The 25,382-nt window shown below is 43.2% G+C and overlaps 2 protein-coding genes across 2 annotated transcripts in view; one reads left to right on the plus strand and one right to left on the minus strand.

Annotated features, from left to right (window-relative positions):
* Window positions 1–628: 628 nt before the first annotated feature.
* T265_11888 (hypothetical protein) overlaps window positions 629–25,382 on the minus strand; it is a gene marked incomplete at both ends in the record, with an annotated part of 76,128 nt that continues 51,374 nt past the window's right edge. The window contains 2 exons of the mRNA XM_009178703.1: window positions 629–828; window positions 15,962–16,195. Coding sequence (XP_009176967.1) covers window positions 629–828; window positions 15,962–16,195 — 434 coding nt within the window. The remainder of the gene's footprint in view (window positions 829–15,961; window positions 16,196–25,382) is intronic.
* T265_15595 (hypothetical protein) overlaps window positions 22,611–25,382 on the plus strand; it is a gene marked incomplete at both ends in the record, with an annotated part of 5,866 nt that continues 3,094 nt past the window's right edge. Inside the window, 3 exons of the mRNA XM_009178704.1 lie at window positions 22,611–22,708; window positions 23,480–23,561; window positions 24,253–24,330. Coding sequence (XP_009176968.1) covers window positions 22,611–22,708; window positions 23,480–23,561; window positions 24,253–24,330 — 258 coding nt within the window. The remainder of the gene's footprint in view (window positions 22,709–23,479; window positions 23,562–24,252; window positions 24,331–25,382) is intronic.

The raw sequence follows: 25,382 nt of genomic DNA on the forward strand, positions 1-25,382 counted from the left end.
TGGAGTACCCCTGCAGAAATAAAGTTCACCACGTATGTCGACATAACCAGATGAACTAGAAATTCAGAATTCAGCACGGTGCAACAAGTGACACCTATGTATTCGAATTGACGTATGTGTACAGCATCTGGAATATTAAAACAAGGTAATAATGAGTAGAGCGATGAATAGATACCAATCATGTTCATCACAGAGTGAGAGTTCGCACCTGGCTCTATACCGTCTTTGTATAAACCTGGAAAAGAGATTTTTAATCAGAGTACTCTAGTCAGCGGAGTTCTCTTTTCAACTTACTATCCGCTTTCTACAACGAATGACGTAGGAGGCTATTTAGATGTTGACAATCATAACGGTACGTTCAAGTTCGGTCGAAAGTTTGTCATTGAAATCTCCATGTGAGTCTGTTTGACGGTTGATTGCTACCCTTCTTCAGTTTACTTCTTTTGCTCTTCTTCTTCGCGCTGAACGGCATGATTTCTTAAGTGCGTTGGCCGGTTCAGGTGACACACGGGAACTGAGAACACTATGAAGCTGTCCGGTATTTGTTCTCCTTCATCATTTCATTATCTCACTCACCTTTGCAATTATCCCGACGCTCCCGGGAAGCCATCCTTCTTTTAATGTGCCCCTAACGGACAGGCCCCCTAGAGGAACAATCGATGATATCTCCAGTGTCTAACAGCAGAAAGGAGCCGATTCGAGCGGTTGGCAACAGCAACTTGCCAGTTGAGTGTGGAACACATGGTGCATCTGGCACGCGGATCCGCTCAGGCAACATTGACCACGTTGCATTCGCAGGAGAACAGGGATGATTCAACAGTTGAGGACCTGAGGAACAAAGTTGACGAACAACTTGTACCCAAAAAGTCGGAGTTACAGAGGCATGCACTAACCGGCCGGTGCTACAAATGTTGCATACCTCGCCACTGGAACAATCAATGTACTCGTACTCGAGCACTTGCATATAATGAACATTGCATTACTGCATTATTCCGGAGTAAGTTGCGATTTGCACAGTGACACGGACCACCATACACACAACGAGGTAGAAAGGAAGTGGATGCTGTGATTGAGTGATACATTTGCAGGCGTATCGCTGACACGAGAATGAAGCGAAGCTGAATGAAAACAATGTGCGCTAGCCGGGAGAGCCGCGGGGATTCCGAATGAAAGTCGACGGATTGTCAATGCGTGGGTCACGGGTGGTTAGTTCACGGCCAGAAGTGTTGGTAAAGCTCAAGAACTTTGCTGTTCCCAGTTTCAAACCGTCCCTATGGCATCTTCCTTGATAAGCAGTATACTACAGTCGGTTTGTCAAGGATTGTCATGAAGGATTTTCATTTGATAGCTGCTCCACTCTACGACTTGCTTGGACAAAATCGGAAATCCGAGTGGATCAGGGAAGCCTATGAGGCTTTTGAACGTGTCAGAACGCGGATACCGGATTAGCAACTGACCCACAAACCGACCAGTGTCGCACAGATATTCAGTGTTGCAACGATCGCTAGTGATCGCGGTATCGGGGCAGACCCAAAGCAGGGAATTGGAGTTACCGATTTAGCCTGTCATGCTTCCATATGGTCAACCAAACGCAAGTCCTTGTTTGTGGTGATATGCGGTCAATATCCCCGTCTTCTGGTCAATCAGAAATTGAGGTTACGGCGGAAATAATCAGTCTAATAGTCAGCGAATATCCAGAGAATTTCCAGATGACGCTTTCGAAAAGAATGATAATATGAAGCGGAGTTTTTTTAGGAATCAAGTGAACGAAAAAGTTTTAGATTCCTGTTCCTTTGTCCGCTATAGGGCAATTGTTTTCTGATAAGCAGCTACGCGACGAACGGCTTCACTACATTCACTGTTACATAAACTCCGAACAGGCTATTGCAGATGTTCCGTATACATGCCTCTGGAAACTAACGAGTAGAACGTTGATTCACTCCGAAATCAATGAGCCAGATGTTGATCACCTCGGTCAAGTTCACGTGGATTGTCAAGCTAAGGAAATTAATTTTCATGATTCACCGGTAACCGGCTAGGCACTTGGGGCGTGCGTGTTGACTTTGTTAATTCTGAAAGCTACACTACTTATAAGTTCGCTGAAAATCCCTCGACAGCTTACCTCCAGGTCCGCTATTAACCGTTATCTGTCCCCGAGTTTCAATCTACACCATATTCTACTTGAACCGAAATTAGACAGATTTTGGGAGCATCGCTCAATTGCACATGATTACGGTTTTGGCAGGCGAATCAGATGACTCCAGTTGAATTCCCTGTTCGTGATGGATGTTCGTGAAGTATTTAGCGGCTGCACGGTGCTTCTCAGCTTTTAGGCATAAAATGCCTTCACTTACACGAAGAAATCTTCACAAAAAATCCCTAGGATGTCTTACACCATCAAAACCTCGGGATCAAATATTTATCTAGTTTTGTTGTGGAACACGCGACCAATTTAAACACCCCATCTCAGGGGAGCATGAATCGAATTAGCGCGTAACCCGTTGATTTGGGGCATTTCTGTATAATATAGTCCGATGCTTACATTAACTAAGGAGAAACTCTCATTAGGTCATTGACTGATTAATCATGTTATAGCCAAATTCCATCAGATATCCTGTATGGTACAACGTCGATTGTCAAATAATAAACCGATTGTCTGAAAATCATCAGGCGAACGGCATTTCGGCGAATACTGTCTAAATGCTCGATCGATGACAAATACTCCCACAACGCGCAGGACCAGTCGTACCGGATGTTTACTTTCGATCGGTACTTGGGCTCTACATGTGTGATTTAATTTTGAAAAGCTGCCACAAATCCCTGCATGTGTTAAAGAGAAAGACTGTGAACCAGTATGACAACATTGTCATTTAAATTCCATTGCACTAACCAGTTGAATCGTAATGCGGTGCGCTTGAAGGTAACTAGATGCCGCCACGTAAGGAGCAACTTCCTCCGAATTTGGCAATCCGTGGGTTCTTCCTAGATGCAGAGTTGTAGCATATGCGATGAAAGTGTCAAAGTTTACTGTCGATTCACTCATCGATCATTGAGGCTTCCTCTAGTGAGTGATCGAACAAAGTGGTTGAGCTCTTTCCGACATTTTGCCCTTCCAAAAATCCATAAACCGAATGTTCCGGTGAGACAGATAGTAGGCAGAATATGTTCCCCACCGCATGAACTGGCCAGATTCTCGGCCGGTATTCTAAAGTCCCTCAAAGGGAAATCTAGTGCTTACATTAAGAATTCACAAAAACTCGTCAACAAGGTAGCGAACCGACTCAGCTTACGGTTAAGAAATGAGTGGAAGTTACGAAAGCATGTCTGCATCTCGCCCACTTCGTTGTTTATATTCAAGAACAAGGTTTATCAACGGAATCTCAAATACTCCCGGCTTTTAACAATATATTTACGGAAGAATTTGAACAGAGAGAGGCGTGGAATTGGCAAGCATGTGGAAAACGGTTTTTTGATCGGTCGAGTTTACATGTATTGGTTTGCGGGCATCAGAAGGTAGAGAAGCCATAGTTTGAATTCCATCTGACCTCAACCCACCCGGTCAAACTAAAAGTTCGGAGCACGCACAACCCTACAAATACCAAAGAAAATCTGCCAGTGGCACCCTGAAGTGGAACACTAACGATACACACCCGATTATAATTTATTTGAAACTCCTCCAATCCACCAAATTAAGAATTTGACCACCACAGTAACCGACACTAGCTATCATTCACACTCAACCCTGATCCAGTTTGACTACCAGAAGGGGGTTCACTGATTGTTTCCCCGCCTCACTTATAACCTGACCGATTTGCTGACCTGCGCACTTGGCCTAATGAAGCTGTTGTATCAAAAGCATAACGTTGTCCAAAAAACTACCGATTGTTTACCAAGACCTTCTGAAACGTGTACGACCTCGTTTATTCTGGAATGTGATGACGTTCATGCTGTTTCATGCCATCTCGGCGTAGAACGCAGAGTCTTCTGAGAAGTAAATGAATGATTAAATTATCAATTGCCTGAGTATAGTTTTGAAGGATAAGCTTCTCAAACTTGAAGTTTATAAGCAGATGAGGGAATGGAGCAAAAATGACCTATACGCTGTTTTTTACAGGTAGCACATTTGTGGACTTCGGTTGGAAGAAGTCCTGTATGCAAACAAAAACTTGTTCATATTCACAAAGTTTCGTAATTCACCTCGTCACCGAAGTTCATCAAGTCACTGAACTTTGTCCAGCGTTTTACTGCCAAAGCGCTGTATAATGTATGGGGCGGGAGAGAGAATGACGTCAAATGGTGCAAAGTTCACGCCAATTTAAAGGGATTCAGATATACGGATAAACAGTGTCATTTTACAAGTAAGCATTTTTTACTGCGTCGCCTCGTTGCAACATAATGTATTCCAAAGTAACTGTCACAAAAACGGTAGCGAGAGCACACCTTCAGGGTTGCGGTATCAACTTATTGCCACATGAAAAAAAATCATCACATAAAAAGCATTGTGATAAACCATCTCGCCCCGTCACGGAGTTAGTTACGGAATTTTTCGAAAACTGGATGACATGCGGAACTTAATACCCAAATTGATCCACGTTTCACCTGCTCAAACATTGCAAGTAGTTTACAATGATTCAGTTGATGTTTCGATGCCGCGCGCAACAAAAACAACCTCTTATGAAATTTATGTACATGGTCAAGGCTCCCTCATATTAACTTGCAGTCTCTTCTAGAAAGTTGACAACAATTAGACGAATAAATGCTAAGAATAGCCGACATCTGGATGAGCAGTAAACACGACGGACCCTTGGTTACACATCCAAAATTTCATGAGCATAAAAAACTTCTCTGTAAACTAATAAAAATTGACTGTATTTATTCGTAGCCCTGAAACCCCTCGCAACGGTCACATAATTTTGCAATCCTTATTTAAATCTAACCCGAGTTGTAGATGCTGCAAAATATGGTAGGTAACCGATGTCTCTCGGGATCTTATTATCAGTCGGTCTCAAACAACAAGATAAAACTTCATCTCCACCGTAGAAACTTACTTCGGGAAGCTTCAATTGGCTAAGGTGCTCAAGATATTTCAGTGCTTAAGCCCTTAACTTAATGAACGCGTTTCGAACCCAGCCTCGGCTTCCCGAAATGTCCTGTCCATGCGTAGGCTACCCGGCGTTTGCCCAGCCCTAATGCAACGCTCGGGCAATATTGCAGCTACATTCCAAAACGATGCTGCAACTGAAGTATCACTAATATTGTTATATCTGTTGATTCGTTAATCTGAGGTATCTGCTGCAGACACGCTATGGTGCCTAGTGTCGGAGAGGAAAGACTCACAGAAGGGAACACAACAGCTGTATTCCAAACAAGCGACTGAGTGAGAGAGCAAAAGTTACACCGGCCCCAAGCAATTTAAAGGGGACTTTCTGACGTTGATCCAGGCCGTCTGATAGGCGTTAGTGATCACCCATCAACATCGATCGCGCCTCTGTGAAAAGCCTGAAAACTGATCATATTCGGTCGTGCTTCTGTTGCGCAGAGAACACTAATCAGGTTTTACTGAATTGATCGAATGATTGACTGGCCTGGATGCTTGCCGGCTTTCCAGTTGAGCTTTTGGTGGAGCAGTAGGTTCCGGGCGTTCAGAAGTTTATTTCAGGTGGCTGACCATCTTGATACTTATCATTAAGTTCTTAATAATAAAGCTGCTATTTTTTCTCTGAATTTCAGCGGATTATCTTCAACTCCAGTGCTGTGAGGGTCAGACTGTTGAACTTATGTGGATACCGCCGCGCAAATTGAATCTGTTGAAAGCAATCGGACAGGGGCAATTATCGGTACGAGCACCAGTCGAGTGCGTTTTGTTCGACGGGTACAAACACTGAAAATATGTCGAGACAGTGTCAACTCGATTGGCTTTATAGGTTATCTGTCATCTGCTGATCTGTCTATCCAGCCAAAAATTTGAATTGCAAACGTTTCGAGAGATATTGGATTTTCGCTTTGATAATGATTCCTATGCCCTTGACAGTGAAACGCCTGTAAGCTAACAGTTATGCTTGTCATTTTTCATTTGCTTGGGTCCTTGGTTAGGTGTATCCAGAGCGAACGACGCGCAAGCTATGAGTTTCGGCCGAACGGTGGGTATATTTCGTACGGTTCCTCCAAAGAGTTAATGGACGTTTGGTTGTTTGTTCATTTGCGGAATTGAGTTCCAAGTCCGAACTATGTTCGACCTCAAACCATCGAGTAAGCACTGAAATAAGGTTTAATCCTCACCGATGTTTGTGATCAACACCAGGACAGGCCAGGAGAAGAGCTGGGGTCTCACAAGATTTACTGGGGCTGAAAATGGAATTCCACACGCTTTTAATATTGTATTCGGCCAAAGAGTCAGTGTTTGCGCTGTTTTTTCGTGGATAATGCAGTTCCCCAGGCGTTGCTGGCGGATGTGGACGAGTGAGTCTTTAGGCGTACGACCGCTGAGCATCGGGTTCTATGTCCCAACTTCGACATCTGATACATACTGAAGTGTTTCACCTAGCACCAAATTAGATATATAAATATTCAGGCAAATCAGGCAATCCCAATGAGTTGGTACTGTGGTGATGGACTTTCCACTAATATAACTCGTAGTATGCTGGTACATGCCGAAAAATAACCGAAGTGAACTTGTTGTTCGAATCCGGAAGATCGGAACTCCGAGACCCTGTTCATACTCGACGGTATGGTTTATCGAATCAGGGGATGTAATGCAGGCCGAGTATTCTGATTTGCTGAAGCTTTCAAAGGAACATATTTTGCCCACATATTAGTACGGATGCAAAAGATTTCAAAGCTGTGGCAGGCATGAAAATAATATGTTCGCTTCCTGTAAATTCGCTTGAAAAGGAGATCTTTGCGGAATTTGTAGACTCGCTTCGTAACATTTGCTTGCACTTGGGCAACACTCAATGAGTGTCCAGATACGTTCAGCATGACGCGTTTAAGTGAAGCTGGGTGTTCATTTTTTCTAAGTTGCGTATAAGAGTTTTGCTTTCCTGTCCAATAGTCTGTAACTGGTCAGTTGGCATTTTCGTAATAAATATCTCCGCAGGGAAGGCATTTTTTCTTTAAGTTGGTGCCGTGCCCAAGATAAGGATCAAGTTTCCGTGGCCACAACTCTTTGCGGATGGGGATGTCCAAACATTCCTGCAGGATTTTGAGGAGGACGCGGATGCCGCCGGACTGGAGACCGATCAGAGCAAGTTCGCGACGCTGAAGATCCTCCTCGTGGGGTCGGACGAAGGCGAGAGTGTATGCTGCCAGAAGAAGTTCTTGGAAGATGGACTAGGCCTCCGCGAAGGAATTTGTTGCAGCGGAATTCGGAAGCCAGCCGACCTCTCTGGTGACAAAGTATGGCGCAATCAATGTTGATGGTTATCCAAGCGTTACCCTGAGGCTGGCCTGCGGATAAATGAAGCCACGACACAGCTCGCGCTAAGTCCAATGACACCGCTGGTTTATGAATTGGGTCACGGAGCAGTGAGCTCTCTGCCAAGAAATTGGCAAAGATCAACGATTGTGCTGTTTTCAATTCAAGGCGGTCACTACGGCAGTTTGTTTAAACGAGCAGCATACTACAGCCGGTTTGTTATGGATTTCTGCACGATCGCTGCAACCAGAGGACTTGCTCGGGCACAGTCGGAACTTTGAATGGACCAGAGAAGCTATTGTGCGTGTCAAAAGGCGGCTGTCGCACCATCAAACTGAATAGGTTCGGAGAGATTTTAACTGTTGCAACGGACGCTACTGATCGCGGTATCGGCGCAGACCTAAAGCAGCGGAATGTATTTATCGAATATGCAAGGCGCGTCCTGCCTAACGCTGACCGGAAGTATTCGACCATCAAGAAAGAATGTATAGCGATCTTCTGGGTCCTGGATAATTGGAGCCATGTATACTTGAGCAAGGATTTCATGTCAAAACGGGTCCCAACACCCTGGGGAGGATGGAGACCACCAGAGATGCTCGAAAAAGCTTGCGTGCTCCGCACTCCGACTGCAAGAGTACAACATCACAATCCACAATACCCATGGAACATAGGTGTTTATAAAGGTACTCATAAAGCCAGGAGGTAAGTTGAAACATTTTTGTAGACCCAGGTTGTTGCTCGGTTGCCTGAATCGCATATGCACATGTTGTTGGAATAGGTTTGAACAAATGATCAGTCATTGAACAAGCAGATCAAAACGGTTGGTCATACCTTGATTAGCACAAACTTTGTACCGCAGACCTATTAGAAGTTTGGTGGACACCTTTTTTGACACTATCGCTGTAAATTTGTAAGGCAAACTTCGATTCATAGGAGACGCACAGTATTAAATTCCAGGCACATGGAGCTTCAAGTATGCCTGAATATGATGCGTCCTTGTTCCAATCTTATTGCTTTTTTGTTCTGCATCGACCACGTTGCATGCTCGGAAGCCATCGTTGTCCACAACTGATCATCCATATGCAACAATAATCCGTCAAAGAACCGGGTTTACCTGGTCGCTGGTTCCAACACCCGGGAAAATTATCTACATCCAGTAGGTTTTCGTTGGGTTTTTATTGGCTTCAGACTCAAAAGTTTATCCAAATCCCGTAAGAAAGGGTTTCCAAAGTCGAATTTAGCAATAATGGTCCCCAAACAGTTATGTACTACTTACTTTTCAATACGGCTGTGATATGTCACTCGGAAAGGCGGTGGATAGAAGCCACAACTAATAGACACACTAATGGACACACATTTCGTGGCCTGTATTCGTTTTCGTCAGTAGTTCCTTGTCGTAACACGATATTAGGTTTTGGGTGGGGTCTATCCTACGGTCCTATTAAACTGAGATGTTACTGAGGTGCATAGTGTGATTCACGTTAATCGGAATCCGACTTTCGTCACCCAGAGGTTTTTATTTTTGCGCCATGTTACGTGAAATCATGGCCTGTGAGTGGAAGATATGGTGTTGTATAAAACATGAATTCAATGGTATTCGAGCCAGCACTAAGCATCTGACCAGTCATTTTAGCTAATTATATTAGAGAAACTCTACCGGGCTCCGCAGTACCGTAGTCTGGAGTAACCTGTTTTATGAAGCCCGACTCAGAAACCTCAACAAAGATCACTGCCTTAACAACAAAAGTGGCTGTTGTGGCGGAAGCACTTGAATTGCAAGTCAAAGTGAGTGGGTAAATCTGTACTACTTGGTGAGATCACGTAGCGTCTATTTGTAATAAACATAGAAATCCATCTTGGTCAAATTCGTTCGCCCGGTCGCCTATCCTATTGAAAATGTTACACAGACAGCCGCACATAACGAGTGCGGCTGTATCCATTCTTAAGATTCAGTGGGTAATAATTTATTGCCAATGAGTTTCCTTTCGTTGTTTGGCCTCGAACACGTCTCATTGTTGTTCCGTATTTCTCATGTACATAATTTTTGGTTTTGAGTTGCAGACAATTATGTGGTTTCATGTGTCATTTCAGGTGCCTTATCAAACTTCCTTTTGGTTGGTGCCGTTTCATGAGTGTAGAGGCCATAGAACCCAGATGCAATCAGAACATTCTGATGATGATGTTGATTATGATGAGTACTCGTTTCCGTAGCCTGAAAGGTAACACATTGATATCTACATGTCGTTTGATTGCATCATACGGTTGATGAGTTGGCGCAAATAGTAAGCGCACATTCTAGTAAGCTAAACATTTTCTAATGCATCCTGAGCAGAGGAAACCCTTCTAGGATTTAGTGCTACTTTTCATTATTTTATCCCAGAAACACGTTTACAGGCAAAGTGTTCCAAGACTACGAGCACGAGGATGTCTACAAGGGTATGCGATTTATTACCGTGGAAAAGCAAGTCCGTGTTCCGATGCGAAACAGCCAAGTGACACTGTGGATCAGAACACAATACAAACAGCAGGGCAGAATAATCCGCTTTACCATAGTACACAATGGTCAATACACTTGGACGAACACTAGTCATAAGGTCATAGAGTACACTCAGGCATCCCATGACTGAGTTTATCCTTCTGCTTTTGGCCTATCAAGTAGGTTAGAGTTCTTGTCAAAATAACCGCGAAATGTGCACGAAGACCCACACTGCCGAATAATTTCTCCGGGGAAATATCCTGTGATATCCCGAGTGATGCACCAACCAAACCAAGCAGCGTGTCCAGGACAGCACCTTCAGCTAAAGGATATCATAGATAGGAGATGCTCAGCTGTGATTCAGTTGAGTGCTGATGAGTTATATTCACTTCAAAATAGCAGTTATTTCATACGTATGTTGTATTCTCTAGCTACTGTGTTAGAGAGGACTACTTGTTAGTGCTTCGTGGTAGTCCATGTTCAACTCAACTGCCAACCCCACGCTTGGGTGGTAAATCCAAATGCCATGCTTGATAAACAGACCAACAATAGAATTAATCAGTTTTTAGCACACAGCGATCATCGTGAATAAAATATGACAGGATGATCGGCACATCTTAGGTTTCAATTAATTCTTAGGGTGAATGTGGATGGTCACTGGGAAGAGAGTGAATGTAGGGAACACCATCGTCACTGGAATAATTGGTCATGCATGTAAGATACCATGATATAATGTGAGCCTAATCGTTTGTATTTTGAAATTTGACTAACGTTCTACAACAATTTATCTTAGGTGAGCCCGAAGTTATATTTTCCGTCAACTATTGAACTTCTGGTTTGCTTTTCTGCTTTAAGCAGTTAAGTTAACAGATCTAATAAGGAAATGAACAGAAAGGTGGTTAAAAGCTTTTCCAATACTATGTTGAAGAAATTCAGTTTTTCCGATGACGCCTGTAGTTAGTTCGGACAGAGAAGGAAAGAGAGATGGCCATTAGAATAGGTGTTCACAGGTGATAAACTCAACTGCACTATAAAAAATTTTTTCTTAACTGGAAGAGCATTCGCGAAAATAAACTCCGATAAATCTGGCTACAGAACAACAGCAAATCAGGAACAACCAATCAAAATGTACTAAGGGTACCAGAAATCGGAGAGAGAACCAACCGAATTTGGAATGCCAGAATGCAACACATTAGAAGTCGGTAACCGATCAATCGGACCATGAACAAAAGGTCTTCATACGGAAACTACTTAAAGCATCAATCGGGTTCAGGGGGTGCCAGCTCCAACGCAGCGCAGTTTGAAATCGACCATTTGCACCGGGAGAAGTGTATGGTCCCTCCAGCCAGTCATAGCCCTATAATATCAGACAGGTATGGAGTAACTTCCAGTTCAACCACTCACTCATGATGTCACTTCGGTTGGTGATGAAACATTCGCAAGCTGAGGGCTACGAGCAGAGAACTGATGAACACTGTCCTGATCAACGACCCAGAAAGGGAACATTTCCAGATCAGATTTAGGTGAAAACATATGGCTTCTTTGATACCCAAGTTTGAAATGTAGGATCGCCTCACCTTGGTTACAATATTTTCCCTCAGTAGTGTATATCATTTCAGTAAACAGATGTAATCATGCCAACAAGACGTCTTTTCAAAAGACCTTAGTGTGACCGTTCCAACGGCAAGAGAATAAGTCCAGCTAAATGGAACACTGCTTTAAACCATCTTCATACATTGAAACCATCAGAACGAACCAACCAACAGACGTCCAAAGAATCAAATGTTCATCTGAGTATTCACGTGGCCATGCAAACAGCAGACTAGTGGAAGTTTATTCAGCCATTGAATATATCCAGCAGCGTGTACAAAACAATAATCTAAACTTCGTATTCGCAAACCTTCCATTTTCGCGGGGTTTTGTTTTGCCCCCTGTCTGTGGGAGCGCCTGCCAATAAGCTTCTCTTCAAGACCACCTTGCACATTCTGCCCATTAACAGCGGTCCTAATGACAACGTGTACATTTTTCTCCTCGGGACAGATATATTCATGGTGCTTCACATGACACCGTCAAATTAATTTTATTTTACAAAGTTTAAGGACGTTCGACTCACATGATTTTGTGGTCGATCCATTTAGACTGCTGAGCAAACGTAGACAACATAAACAAAGAACCCGGTCGTTTACGGTCACTCTTGACGCGTAGGTGATAGGAAGTTATCAGAAAATTCTCACTATCCTGCCAATCAATTTTGCCTCTGATCTTGCAGAGGGATAGGATAGAGACCAGCAAAAAAACTGGGTCCTATCATTGTAATTCGCGCTCCAAGATGGAGACCGCCTGATTCTCATCGTTACTCTCCTTGAATCGATGGTATTGATGTTCTTGTTATCATTTTCGGTTCAGGTCGCCTGAGTAGTTGTCTGGAGCTGTAAGTGTATCGGAATAATTGTGGTAGGCGAGCACCAAATCCTTTCCCCATCCGTTTTGATTCTTTAATTTTGAATAGGGCTTCAAATGAATATTGAATGCACGCAGGGAAGCGTCAATGTTGAAGGTGTTGAATTTCACCGGAACAGCAGCTACATCAGGCAATATATTCGTGGCTATCTTCGTCTACCGTAGGAGACCCTGATCAGCTACAGCTATGCGGGTAGACAGCATGGGGGATTTGGTATCCCAATTCTGAATGCAACAATCCCGATGCGGCGGAGTAGGTGTACTCAGTACTACGCAATGTGTTCAACCACTCTGCATTTGGCAAAATTGTCCGACATTTCAGCCTTCCGACGCGAATCCATGTTGCGTAGCATTTGGCAAAATTGTCCGACATCTCAGCCTTCTGACGTGAATTCATGTTGCGTGCGTAAACACCATGGAAGGGCTGATGGTTGCTCGGGGTGATAGTCTGCACAACAGCGTTCACGGTCACGGTTCACGAGCGTTGTTCGCTCCGTCTGTTGCTACCCGACGGTTTGTACTTACAGGACGAGTGTTTCCTCGGATATTTACCCACGGTATCCACCTTCGATGCAACCTGCTCATGGCTAGACTTGGAGCGCTCGGCATGGCTGTGGTGGCCGGACCATCACAGGTCATGTATACTGTGACCGACCGGTGAGTTTGTCAAATATTTTGCAATCCTGTTGGAAAAGACCTGACACTAATTTGGGCTCGTCATAATCAGGGTGCAAGGGTACTCACAAGCCGTCCACGTCGCCTGGGATACACCGTCTTCGAGGAGTTGTGAGCAGCTTCTTCGACTCATTTTGTCCAACCTGATATATTCGCTGTTCCGAGTCGTCGAGCAACTGTAGTAGACGTCAGCATAGTATCGGATAGGCGCGGGGTGACGGTGTGGAATGAGGATAAGCAGAAGCACGGTGCTGATTAATATTCCCCCGCCATGTTCTCAGCCGTGCTTGCAACCTGTCGTCATATAAACACTTCCGGTCCATCAACTGATGATCACCTCTTCCTGACTTATCTGCTCTCCTCAGTTCGCCCAGGCTGTTAGTGGACTGGGCCTTCCTACGGTCGCAGTCAGTGACATGTGTTCGCTTGCCAGTATCAACCTCATTTCGCCAATGAATATTTACTCGTAGTTGTACGTCCTCTTATGCCTTGTGTTCTGATTTTCAAAGCCACCATTCGTCCTCTGGGCTCCCTTGAAATGTGCACCTTTTGTCGATTTAGAGCAGCTAAAGTTGGAATTCATCATTTTTTGACGAGGCAACGCAAGTGAAAACAAGCTTACTTGTAAAATCATATGTTATTTTGTGTGCATCAGGCTCGGTTAAAACTGACGTTAGCAGATCGCTCCGCGTTGGACCATCTGACGTCATTCCTGTATCTGCTGCACCATACATTATACAGCGGTTCGGCAATGAAACGGTAGACAAAGTTATTTGACGCGATTAAATTCGGTGTTGACATGAGTTACAAACCTTGTGACTATGGAAATGTTTTTTGATTGGTGACGGAATTTGTTTCAACCAAAGTCCACATTAATGCTAACAGCAGTACATTCCGTGTAAAGGTCATTTTCGACTCATTCCGTCGTTTGTTGATAAAACCTATGATTGGAAAGCTGATGGCAACCAATGCCTTCGATTCGTAAGCCTAAATGCAAGTCAGCGGTCTGGCAGGAAACGACCATGCATTAACCTCTCTGCGGAACCAGGCGCCACAGGTTCCAACCCCATTCTAAAGGACCAGGACATTGTGTTCGACAGACACCTAGCCGTTCAGCGACCTGGGAAGATGGATTCGTGTATGTCGCTTGATCACCGTCCAATATACCTCAATGGGTGAATAAGGTGCGCAGACGGTCACACCACGATAAGTTCCAGACTCTTTGTGACGGGACCGCGATAGTAGCAAAACTTTATTCAGGCGCTTTCATCCTGGTTTTCTAAGGTGCGTATTGTTGATGATTCACAACTAGGATAAAAATGTTGCACAGTGATTCCCGGCCCTTCAGTGTTGATTGACTTCACAGAATGGTGTAAATCTCTCACTAACATGAGACATTAGGCAGGCTAGAGAAAGGATAGCTTCACTGGATTGAGAAACTTCCTCCTAGGAATTTGTCGCTCGGGGGGCCATTCAACACCCGGCCTTGACTTCACAGAATGGTGTAAATCTCTCACTAACATGAGACATTAGGCAGGCTAGAGAAAGGATAGCTTCACTGGATTGAGAAACTTCCTCCTAGGAATTTGTCGCTCGGGGGGTCATTCAACACCCGGCCACGTGGTGTGGTTTTCCGTCATTGAAGGACAAGTGGCGCCTTACCTTGTTTGAGTGAGAGCTAATCAAATCGATGACCAGCCACATGAGGTCAAACGGTTCAGTGCTGGAACTACCAGCCGTACCGTCATGGTTTCGCTTCGAAGCTACAGTAGTTTCGTGAGGGGCGCACTGCTGATAATCTCCAGCAAGGATGAACGGCTTCATAGTGCTTCTCAGGCTTCAGGCTTTAAATTCAAGAAGAACTACGCAACACGGATTCTCAAGATTTATCATGCTGTCAAAAAATTTTGATCGCACCCATCTAAGTATGGTTGTGAAATCTGTCTACAGCATAAATATCTTATCCGAAGAGATTCCAACATAGCATACTCGTGGATTTTGGATTACCCAACGCCCGGGACGTTTCTGGATAATTTAATCCAGTGCTCAAATTTACGGAGAAGGAACGCCCACCAATTACTTCAATTGATTGGTTTGTCATGTTATGGCGACATTATTTCGGACAACCTGCAGGGAACAACTTTGATGATTGCGATGATATGAACCTTTCCTTTGCCAACTCCACACCAGGTACTCGGTTCATGATAGCAACATAAGCATAAACGTATGAGAATCAGATAATGCTAAGCGTTCGTCTCACCCGCCGCGAGGCCGAATGCTCAATTCATGAGATTTACAGTGATTCAAAGTGAACCTCAGTGAGGGTGAAACACGTGTACAGTGCTAGCTGGTTTCATTTACCGGAAGAAATTAGGAAGAGATTTCCCTGAGTGGTTCTCTTATTGTCAACGTTGGAAATGTTCTCGGGGTTCCTCTGAGTTTGCTGGAGCTATTGATTTGCTACTTTTAAATCTCCTGTGTACTTTCGATTCGCAGTGTGATAAACGAAGTTCATAGACAAGTCTGTAATAAATGGTCATTTAGCTGATTCTAGACTCATATGGAGGCAAAGCGGCTCATCCCTGAATTTCGCGAATTTCGCGGATAACCAAGCAGCTACCTCGGTGACACCACTGTTTTAATCTAAATTTTACTCGGCGGGTTTTCGCAGAAAAATCACGTCGGAATTATTAGTTACTCAAACGGTCCCGGCACTAAAATTTATTTCCTCAGGCCGTGAGAGCGATCTGGATATTGAAATCATTCAGTCGGAATGAAAACAGCGCATCTGGTTGACTTCTTCCAAGACAGACAATTAGAGCGTCTGGTTGGCACTGTCCTACCAATGAAACATTTTATGTTAAAAAAGACCCCGAAACAGTTCTTTGCAGCGATCCCTAATTGGCTTGCAAATGTGGAACTGAGGCCAAACACACCAGGGGGATATCCATTCAGCTTAAATATTTGGCGGTCCCAACGAATGGTGAGATGTTTCCGAATGCTTTTTTTAAGTTTTGTAACACCATACATATTGGTGTGCTCGGACCTGGTGTTCACATCCGGGAGCATGCGGGCCATATCCACGTAGATAGGAACTTGCCAATCAATTGCTCGCAAGTGTAGAAGTTCTTGTTTACATAGCGGATGTTTGAAGCTTTGATTTCTTTCATCTGAGATGAAACGGGAGAGGACCAGTTCGTCTCCATGGTTAGCGGGTCCTTCATTGGAACTGCGACTCACATCGGTGGACAATCACTTGGGGATTTTAGACGAAACTCACCAATAATCCACTCATTTTGTTTGAATCAGCGTTACCTCTTGCAGGAGACGCAATTTCCCTAAGTGTGTATTCATTAAAGTAAATGGAAGGTACTGCCAAAAATGTGGACGTAGAATTTCATTGACAAACGCCTTAAGATCAGTCAAAGGCCTATACCTCTTACTTCAATCAACGAACCATTCTGGCCAATGGTGCACCAACCTGAAATATGTATCGTTTAGGCCCGGGCCTGTGATGAGCGCAGTATTCATGAAGATGATTTTCTCTGCTGCCGCTGAACGGTGTGCAGACATTACCACGTCTTGAACTCAAGAAGCTACCTATTCGTAAAATGGGAGTGGTGTTTCATCAGCGAGATCGGTTAGATGAGTTCATGATATTAGAATTAAGTCAAGGCTCCAAATATGCAGTGAAATTCATGGAAAGTTTAGCGATGCCCTACTTACCCATAATGATGTTCTGAGGAATATATTTCGGCGGTAATTTGCATTAAGGTGGCAACATTCAGCTGTCAGCATTGGGGAAGTCGCTGGAGAACAGGGATGATTCAGCAGTGGACAACCTGAATAACAAAGTGGAGCGACACGCTTGTAGCCATCAACACGGAGTCGTGCAGGCCGAGCAAACGGGCCGAGGTTACAGGTTTGGCATGTCTGGCCACGGCCAGTTTCAAAGAACGTCGTCGCAAACCACCTGAAACTTTGGATAACTCCTGCATTTTCGGGTGGGTCTCGATAAACGCAGAGACATAGTTCACCGTATTAAAGGGGGATTCAATTGACTCTTCCATCAAAACCGAATTCGTGTGCACATAAGACTCGTTATTGAAATATTCTTACTACAGTTAAGTGGTTTGCTCGGGAATATACCTTAAGAATTCCACAAGTAGTAGACCTTGTCGGAATACCGTCCCTTTGTCGACACATTTCGTCGTCGAAGCGGACTGAAGTAATGCAGGATACCGTTCTACACAATCAGAACGTGAGAGAATTATTAACGTTCCGTGTGGTAATAATATTTTCGTATCAGACGAGAGCTTTTTAACAAGGTTAAACTGCATCACATTTTGTAGAAAATAGCTTTCGGAAATTTAAGTTAACTTAGAAGGTCAGGATATCTAATTGGTTTGGGCTCGAAAGTACTGACCATTTTTGGAATCCAGCGTCGGCATCTTGACTTTTCCTATCCAGGCTTTGGCGATTGCACAATCCTTGTCCTTCCCTCGTACAATGTGGCGGCTGCATGCCAAAACGGCGCTGAGGCTGAATTATTACTATAACCATCATGGTCTCAATATGAACACTGCTACTTCATCAACAGGAATTGCAGTGGATTATCTTCACCAGTAGAGTTAGGAGGATTTGACATGTGAACGCAACTCAACATCACAAATGATGAGGCCACTTCTTACGAGAAGTCGTAAGATTCAACGCACACAGATTCAAGTCACCACCAGACGCCCGAAATTCAAAGTGACTCCCCTGTTCATGTAGGTACTCTAAATTCTGAAGTCTATTTTCATTAAAAAGGAAAATACGAATAATTTTCTCTTATAATTTCAGTTTCATTGGTTTGTAATGTTTTTCATATCGCCTTCTGAGAGAAATGGGAAAGGAAGTCTTGCTGCGCGTAACCTGCAATGCGGAAATTGAAAATTAAAATGACAAAAAATAGTGAAATACCGGAGCAACATTAAACTGATTTGAAAGAACCCATTCAATGATTTCAATATCGTGTATGTGTAATTTCAGCCAGGTGCGTCATGAGACCATCAATCTACGCAGTGAGTGAATATCCATATTTGAGAAGTCGGATCTTGAGCCCGGTTAATTTTGTCAACTTTCGTGCTGATCTACTGTAAATACACTACTTCGCCGGATGGTTTGTAGGACAGAAAACCGTATCAATGTCTCCATGGTCCAAAGTAATCAGCAATTGTAGTTATGAAGGCAGGTACTAAACAAAATCATTGTGAATAATCAGCTTGTTTTGTCGCAAGTGAACAGAACACAATGAAATGATCGACATTTGTCCTAAAACACACCACAAATTACCACTGTGCACATACTGTTGTATAAAGTTTGCGCATATGATCAGCCATTCAAAACGCTGAACAAGTTTTTCCGATGATACATCGGTTGGCAAAAACTGTCTACCAGAGTGCTATTAGTTTTGTGGTGGATAGCTTTTTCACACCATCGCCGTACATATTTAGGACAAAGTTCGATTCCCAGCGGGAGTACATTGTAAAACTCCAGAAAGATGAAGCTTCAAGTAACCCTGGATAAAACGCGTTGTTTTTCGCTTCTTATTGCGCTTTTGTTCTGCACCCACCGTGTAGCTTGTTTGGAAGCCGCCGGTGTCCACAATCTGTCATCCATATTTAACAACCAGCCGTCAAAGAACTGGGTTGTCCTTGTCGCTTGTACCAACACCTGGGAAAGTTATCGACATCAAGTATGTTTCGGTCAGAATTTTCATTGTTTCGATTGCCGAATTCTTCTGAAGACCACACGAAATGGTTTTCAAATGTGAAATTTGCACTAATGGTACCCCAAACAGATGTTTTCTAACCAAGTATCTACCTGACTATGACGTTTCACTGAAAAAGACGTTTGGGCAAATCCGAAACTAATGGGTGCACATTTCTTGCCCTGTATTCGTTTACGACACCAGTTCTTTGTCGTGCTACGATATTTCATTCCGTGACTGGTCGATTCCATGGACCCAGTAAACTCAAATGACGCTGGGGTGCGTACCATGAATAATGTTAATCGGAGACAAATACCGTCATGGAAAGTGTTTCACGTTGCGTTATGTTATTTGAAATCGCTGCCACGAGAAAAAGGTATGCTGTTGCATAAAAAAATCGAGGAATTTAATGATCCTCAAGCACCACCGCTTATCAGACCTTGCTTCGTAACTTGATCATATTAGAGTAAAACTCGCACTACCGTCAATTATAGTGACCTGATTAACAACCCGGGTCACAGAAAGCTAACAAAAGTCCACCCCCGCTGCAGCGACACCAGCTGCTACGCCAAACACATCAATTTCGAGAGCGCCGGAATCGCCGTGCAATATGAGGAAATAATACTACACTACTTGGTAAAATCGAGTGAACGCCACTCTGATTAAATACACCCGTTCCTCTATACCCTTTTTGCATGGGATTATATGAGAATCGCATGCAAAAAATTTGCGCATATTGAATGCGTGTGTACAATAATAAGATTCAGTGGGTACGCATTCCATCATTCTGACATTTGGAGAAATCAGAAGCCTTGGTTTACACAACCACTGGAAGCCCGGAATCGCGCCTCCCGTTCTTAGACACTGTCTTCGAATAAAATATGCACATGAAAAAATTCTTGTCACGAAGGAAGTCGAGCTAATTTCTAGGTGACCGATACACTCCCTTAGGGTCACATCGAATCAACTCAGCTCGTTTAGAGTGTTCCATCCGCCCAGGAAAAGCAAATCAATTAGACAAACAACCACAAAGTATTTCACCACCATGTTTAATCGGAGATATTTCGAGTTGGTCAGGACCAGCCGCCTGATCGCTCTTGAATTAGAACATGAAATGATTATTTCTGAAGCATTTGGAAGTTCCCCATTCATTGTCGGGACTCCAGTTGACAGACTGCATATAATCGGTCAATTAGTTGTGGAAAATATTTAATCTTGCGTTTGGTCATGCATACTAGGGCTTGCTTGGTCCATGGTAGGCCTCTTTGAATTTGTTTCCATAAAATTTCTCAACCGCAGCAGTGCTTTTTCAAGAAGTCATAGCGTTCGTTGAGTGATATTGTGCTCTCTGCTCGGATGAAACCTGTCCAAGTTTTGCAGAAATTTAGATCGTTGGCCGAGATCCAGTACTTGCATTTAGTTTGTTTACCATTCCACAATAGTGATGCTCAGTACCTTAAAGACAGTAGGGGTTCACATCAGAAGTCCCGAGGACCGGGAGGGACGTCAATTTTGATTCTGTTAGGCTTGTCCAACCTCAGGTTTCCAAGACTTCCCAATAGTCAGCTGAGATGTGTGCATCATTCAAATGCGGCAATCGCTCGAAGAAAGCGAAAAAAATGTCGTTCGGTACCTTATTACACTGGTGTTCTAGAAATAGCAACGCCGCACATAGCTAATATCGGTGTTGTCCGTCTGTACTGCGGGTTAGTTTTTGTGAAGGAGCGCCATAGGGCGAGGCGGCTTTGGTTGTTTAGGAAGTTACTCATACCCATCTTCAACATGTTACTAATTCAGGCGTCCCCCGTGGTCCGTGAATTCCACTTCGGTTCTGCACCTATCTAAATGAGTCACGGAAGCGCTACGTCTGCCTACATGCGCTTTTATGTCTTTGACAACCACAGTATTATGCAGGCTTTTACTGGTTATCCTCCAGGTTGCTGCAAAGAGCTATCATCGATGCCGTTGACCATTCAATGAGAAACTCTACGTTCAGCTGACTTAGATCAATACCAGCCACAGTTGTAAAAGCAGCAGCGGCGCCGGAGAGGAGCGTAATTTAGAGCCAGCGGAATATAATGTATATATCAGTATGTCAATCTCGATGGGAACTTAAATCGGTAAAGCGGGAAGCCTGTGCAGCGAACAAGGATGCTGTGCAAACCCTGAAGATTAATACAAGAACTAGGAAATAATATCGGATCGTCTAAAGCTGTAGCGACTAAACTAAACGCGGATATTGTAGTTCAAGAAGATGAAAATAAAAACGGTTCCGTCAGATATTAAGATTGTGCCTGGGTCGGTGTCGATACCACAATTTGATTAATTTGAGAATATAGGATATATGCGGGAAAAGGAGAGAAGGAGAGCATCTGTTGTACTAACTTTCGCTCACTCATCATTGAAATTAGGCTGTGATGCCATCAGTGAGAGAACGAGTGCACTTAACCGAGAAGTTAGTTATTCGCAAACCTTAAGCGGCTCCCACCTACTGAACAGAAAATATGAAGGGATTTTTGCGTCGCAAATACACTACAGAGTGGGTTGTTGGGACGCACAAACCCTCAGGCCTCTGTGACGTCGAATTTGTCTCGTAAAGAGCCAGATACAGCATACCTTCAGGTCGGGTGACGATAATGGAACAGGCGAAAAAAACATTCTTAGAGGGGATTTCAGGAGTTCGTTTCATCCTAAAGGGTCGTGGACGAAGCATCTTCCAAGACCAATGGTGTTATCCCTGGTCATTAGGATGATCCCAGTTCTAAGTTAGACACACAGTAGGCCAAGAAAGGACTGACTTCCGTCCCTTGGTCGATGATGCATTATTAATGTTATACGCATAACGATTTAAAGAAGTCAGCATGTTTAAAAGTCAGCCTGGATACTGTCGTAAAACCCGATGCAAAATCTCATGATCAACTATTATCACCCTTTTATTCTTTTGAAAAAACAGATTGGTCTAATGGAAAATTTTGTAAGATTTTCCCTACCCGGATAAACAGCTGTTCCTGATAACATTGGATGGTGATGGAGATTGACGACTTTGGAAGCTATCCAGCCGGTGATATTGATGACTTTTCAACATTTCTTCCCGACGAATCAGCAATGCATTTTCGGGATAAATTTCGATACCTAATTTACACCATTGTAATGCAAAATTGACGCAGTCTATTTGAAATCCACAGTGGCATATGGAAGGGGGGTTTAAATGGATATCGCGAAAGCATTATTTGAGGGCTGCTGTGCAAGCAATGAAGGAAACTTATCTCATGTGATTGTGTCCAAAGAAACTGATAAACCCAATGCAGCGAAACAGTATTCACAATAATCTTAGATTTACCACAATTATGACGAATTGAACAGTTTTCGTTTCATGGAGAAATCCCAATCAAACCGCGTTCCCAAATGGGTTGCAGCGCAAGCTAATCAGTTGCTCGTGACCAATCGGTCGGCCTGCTAGTGACTGCCGGGATGTGGTAGGTTCGGGACCCTCCGGAGATCACACTATAGATGATTCTCAGTAAGGATACATCAATTGCCTCACATAATGATTAAATCACGATTTGAAACCTCAAACATTGTACTCCAGCTCCGAGGCAGCCAAAATTAATAACTAGTTAGTTGCCGTGCACAAATTCAAGCAAGAAACTAACGGGACACAAGCGAATATGTCAGAATCAACATATTGGACAGGGATAGGGCATTCAAATGTTTTTTAGACCTGTTACTCCACTAAGTATGCAGAATCCTAGGAACTCCGCTTGCAATCATTTGCCTCTATGTTACACTCCGCCTGTTACCACTCATTTACTGTTATTTATATTTTCCTTCAGGCGAACGTTTATCACGCCTATCACATTTTGCGTGCAAGCAAAATTCCAGCGGAGAATATAACTACCATCGCCTACGACGATATCGCCAACAATCTCAAGTAAATATTACGAACAATGTTTGTCATATGATATTAATTAGATGGTAGAAATCGCTATCCGTTATTCGGTTTTATATTCTCCTATTTCTGAGTCGTAAATTTCACGTATACAAACTATGAATATAATTGGGTCAAAGAAAACTGGTTCAATGCGTCACCGGAGATTTATCATTAAGTTTCCAACTTTTAATGACATTTCATGACACCATACTGTATTTACGCTTATTCAATCACCACAACTGATACCAGCTCAAAATGCAATAATTCCAGTATATCCTACCTGGTGAATATGAAATTTCATCTTCTTTTCGATTGTCAGTAATCTGAAGTCAATTACATCGATGCCAAGATGTTGTTTAAGGACATCATCCGGCTGACGATTTGGAGCAAGTTTTAGGGGCACAACCTAATAGACTTATCATTTTGTAAAACAGCCAATTGCTAGGATTCGCGGCGGAAACTTTCGAAAGATTTTTTTTTGCTTGGAGGCTGCAATAATTGGAAGTCATTCACTGGCTAATTAAATTACATACAAGTGCAGTGGGTGAGGGTATGCTCACATAATTTGTTACTACAGGTGTTTCCCTGTAGATTTACATAAGAAAACTACATTTTCACTTAGAATGTGTAATGTTCTATGTTTCCTACCTACCGGATTTATACATCAGGTATAACTTATGTTGGAGTGTCATATGGTTCCATAGGGAACCTACGAACATTTCATTTCCTCTGTTTGACATTTATGGTAATTTCTTCATCCTTTTATTCCAGGAATCCGTTCAAAGGCAAAGTGTTCCATGACTACGAGCACAAAGATGTTTACAAGGGTGTGGTAATTGACTATCGTGGAAAAGTATGTTCATGCGTAGCAATTAAATTAATTTGTTCACCGTGTAACACAAGGTGCAAGTAACATGACACTGCGTATTAAGACACAATATCAACCGTAGGGCATCCTAGGCAGTTTAACTACGTTACATAATAGTAAATTTGCTTGAACGAACACTAGGTGATAGAGAAAACTCAAGCAGCCCACGACCGAGTTTACACTTCTGCTTGTGGCCTGCCAAGTAAGCTTAAGGTGTATTAACGGAATTTTCACAGTCTGGTTCTCCGCACGAAGCTTTCAAGCTAGGGTTCCTGTCAAACGAAAAATTAGGGGTGTTTAGCGTGTACAAGTGCCTGAAACCAGATACAAATCTTCGTTCGTGAAGTGTATGCGTCGACTGTCTTCTGGAAATTGTGGTGACTCCTGGATTCGCCATTGACATGCACCATTCGGTGGACACTGAGTGAGTATTGACTTTGTTTTAAACAGAGTTCGTCTTGGAAACTAGCCATGCCTGTCGACCACACCAAAAATCATGTTTTAAGTTTCCACCATTTAGCAACCGTCCCGATAGTAGTCTGGGTGAAGATGGAGAGCAGACCCTAGATTTCCAATTCTTTGCTAGAGGGTAAGTGGATGCCTACTGACAGTAGAATAAGCGTGGAAAACACCAGTGTCACAGATATAACTCATTATGAGTGTTTATCTGTTTCAGGACGTCAAACCGTATATCTTCACGAATGTACTGAAAGACGATAAGAAACTTGAAAAAAGGGGAGAAAGTTATGGAAATGTGAGTTTGCGCGGAAGTAGACAATTCTGATGCATACGCTAATGACAGCCAGAATTATGGTGTTGCAGTGCAGCCTTTTTCGGATTTGCAAAACGCATGTTTCGTATTCTCGTAAGATATGTGGTACATAATCCCCATAATTAAAGCAACTGTGGTGCAATTTGTAATCACCCGCTCTTTATGCGTGTTAACTAATTCAGAGTTTCCAATCCAGCACGTAGTTTGTTGAGATAGAGAAAGAAGGATAGTCTTTATAATAGGTAATCAAGGGCGTTAAAGTCCCTTGCAAAATAAAAACAGTGTTATCAACGAAAAGAGCCATCAGTTAAACAAACTTCGGAAAATCAGGCTACAGCATAACAGAGAATCAGAGCGAACCAACCAAAATTAACCACTAAAACCAGGAGTCGGATTGAGAAGGAGACCATGGCACAACAGAAATTGGTAATCGATCAATCAGACAATGAACAAATGGTCTTGAGAGAGAAAATCTTCGAGTTCAGAGAATGCAGATCATATGAAGCAACTACATTTTCAGGCAGAACAAATCGTTAGGCATTTTCTGGGAATACAGCGGACAGATGAGCATTCTCTTGATTAACGCATAATATCAGACAATTATGGAAGAACTGCCGACCCAACCATTCACTCATGCTGTCACTTCGGTTGGTGACAGAACATTTGCAAACTGATCACCAGGATCAGAGGACATATGAGCATCCTCTAGTTCAACGACCAACAAATGGAAAGTATGGCTTCGTGGATGTCCATGTTCGAAATATGGGATTGTCTCACCTTGATCATAATATTGTTCTTCAGTAGTGAATACACCACGGGGATAATTTCATAAACATAATTATGCTGCAAAGAGCGTGATTTGGAAACGGCTGAGTGTCACCGTTCCAATGACAAGAGGATACAACTAGCTAAACTGGAAAACTGCCAAAGGAGCTACTATTTCGCGTGATACAACAGCAAACCAACAGGCGTCCGGAAAATCCACTTTTAATTCCCATATTCAAGTGGCCATGCGAAAAGCACACTAATGGAAG

The sequence above is a fragment of the Opisthorchis viverrini genome (assembly GCF_000715545.1).
Source record: "Opisthorchis viverrini unplaced genomic scaffold opera_v5_626, whole genome shotgun sequence".
NCBI classification, from domain to species: Eukaryota; Metazoa; Platyhelminthes; class Trematoda; order Opisthorchiida; family Opisthorchiidae; genus Opisthorchis; species Opisthorchis viverrini.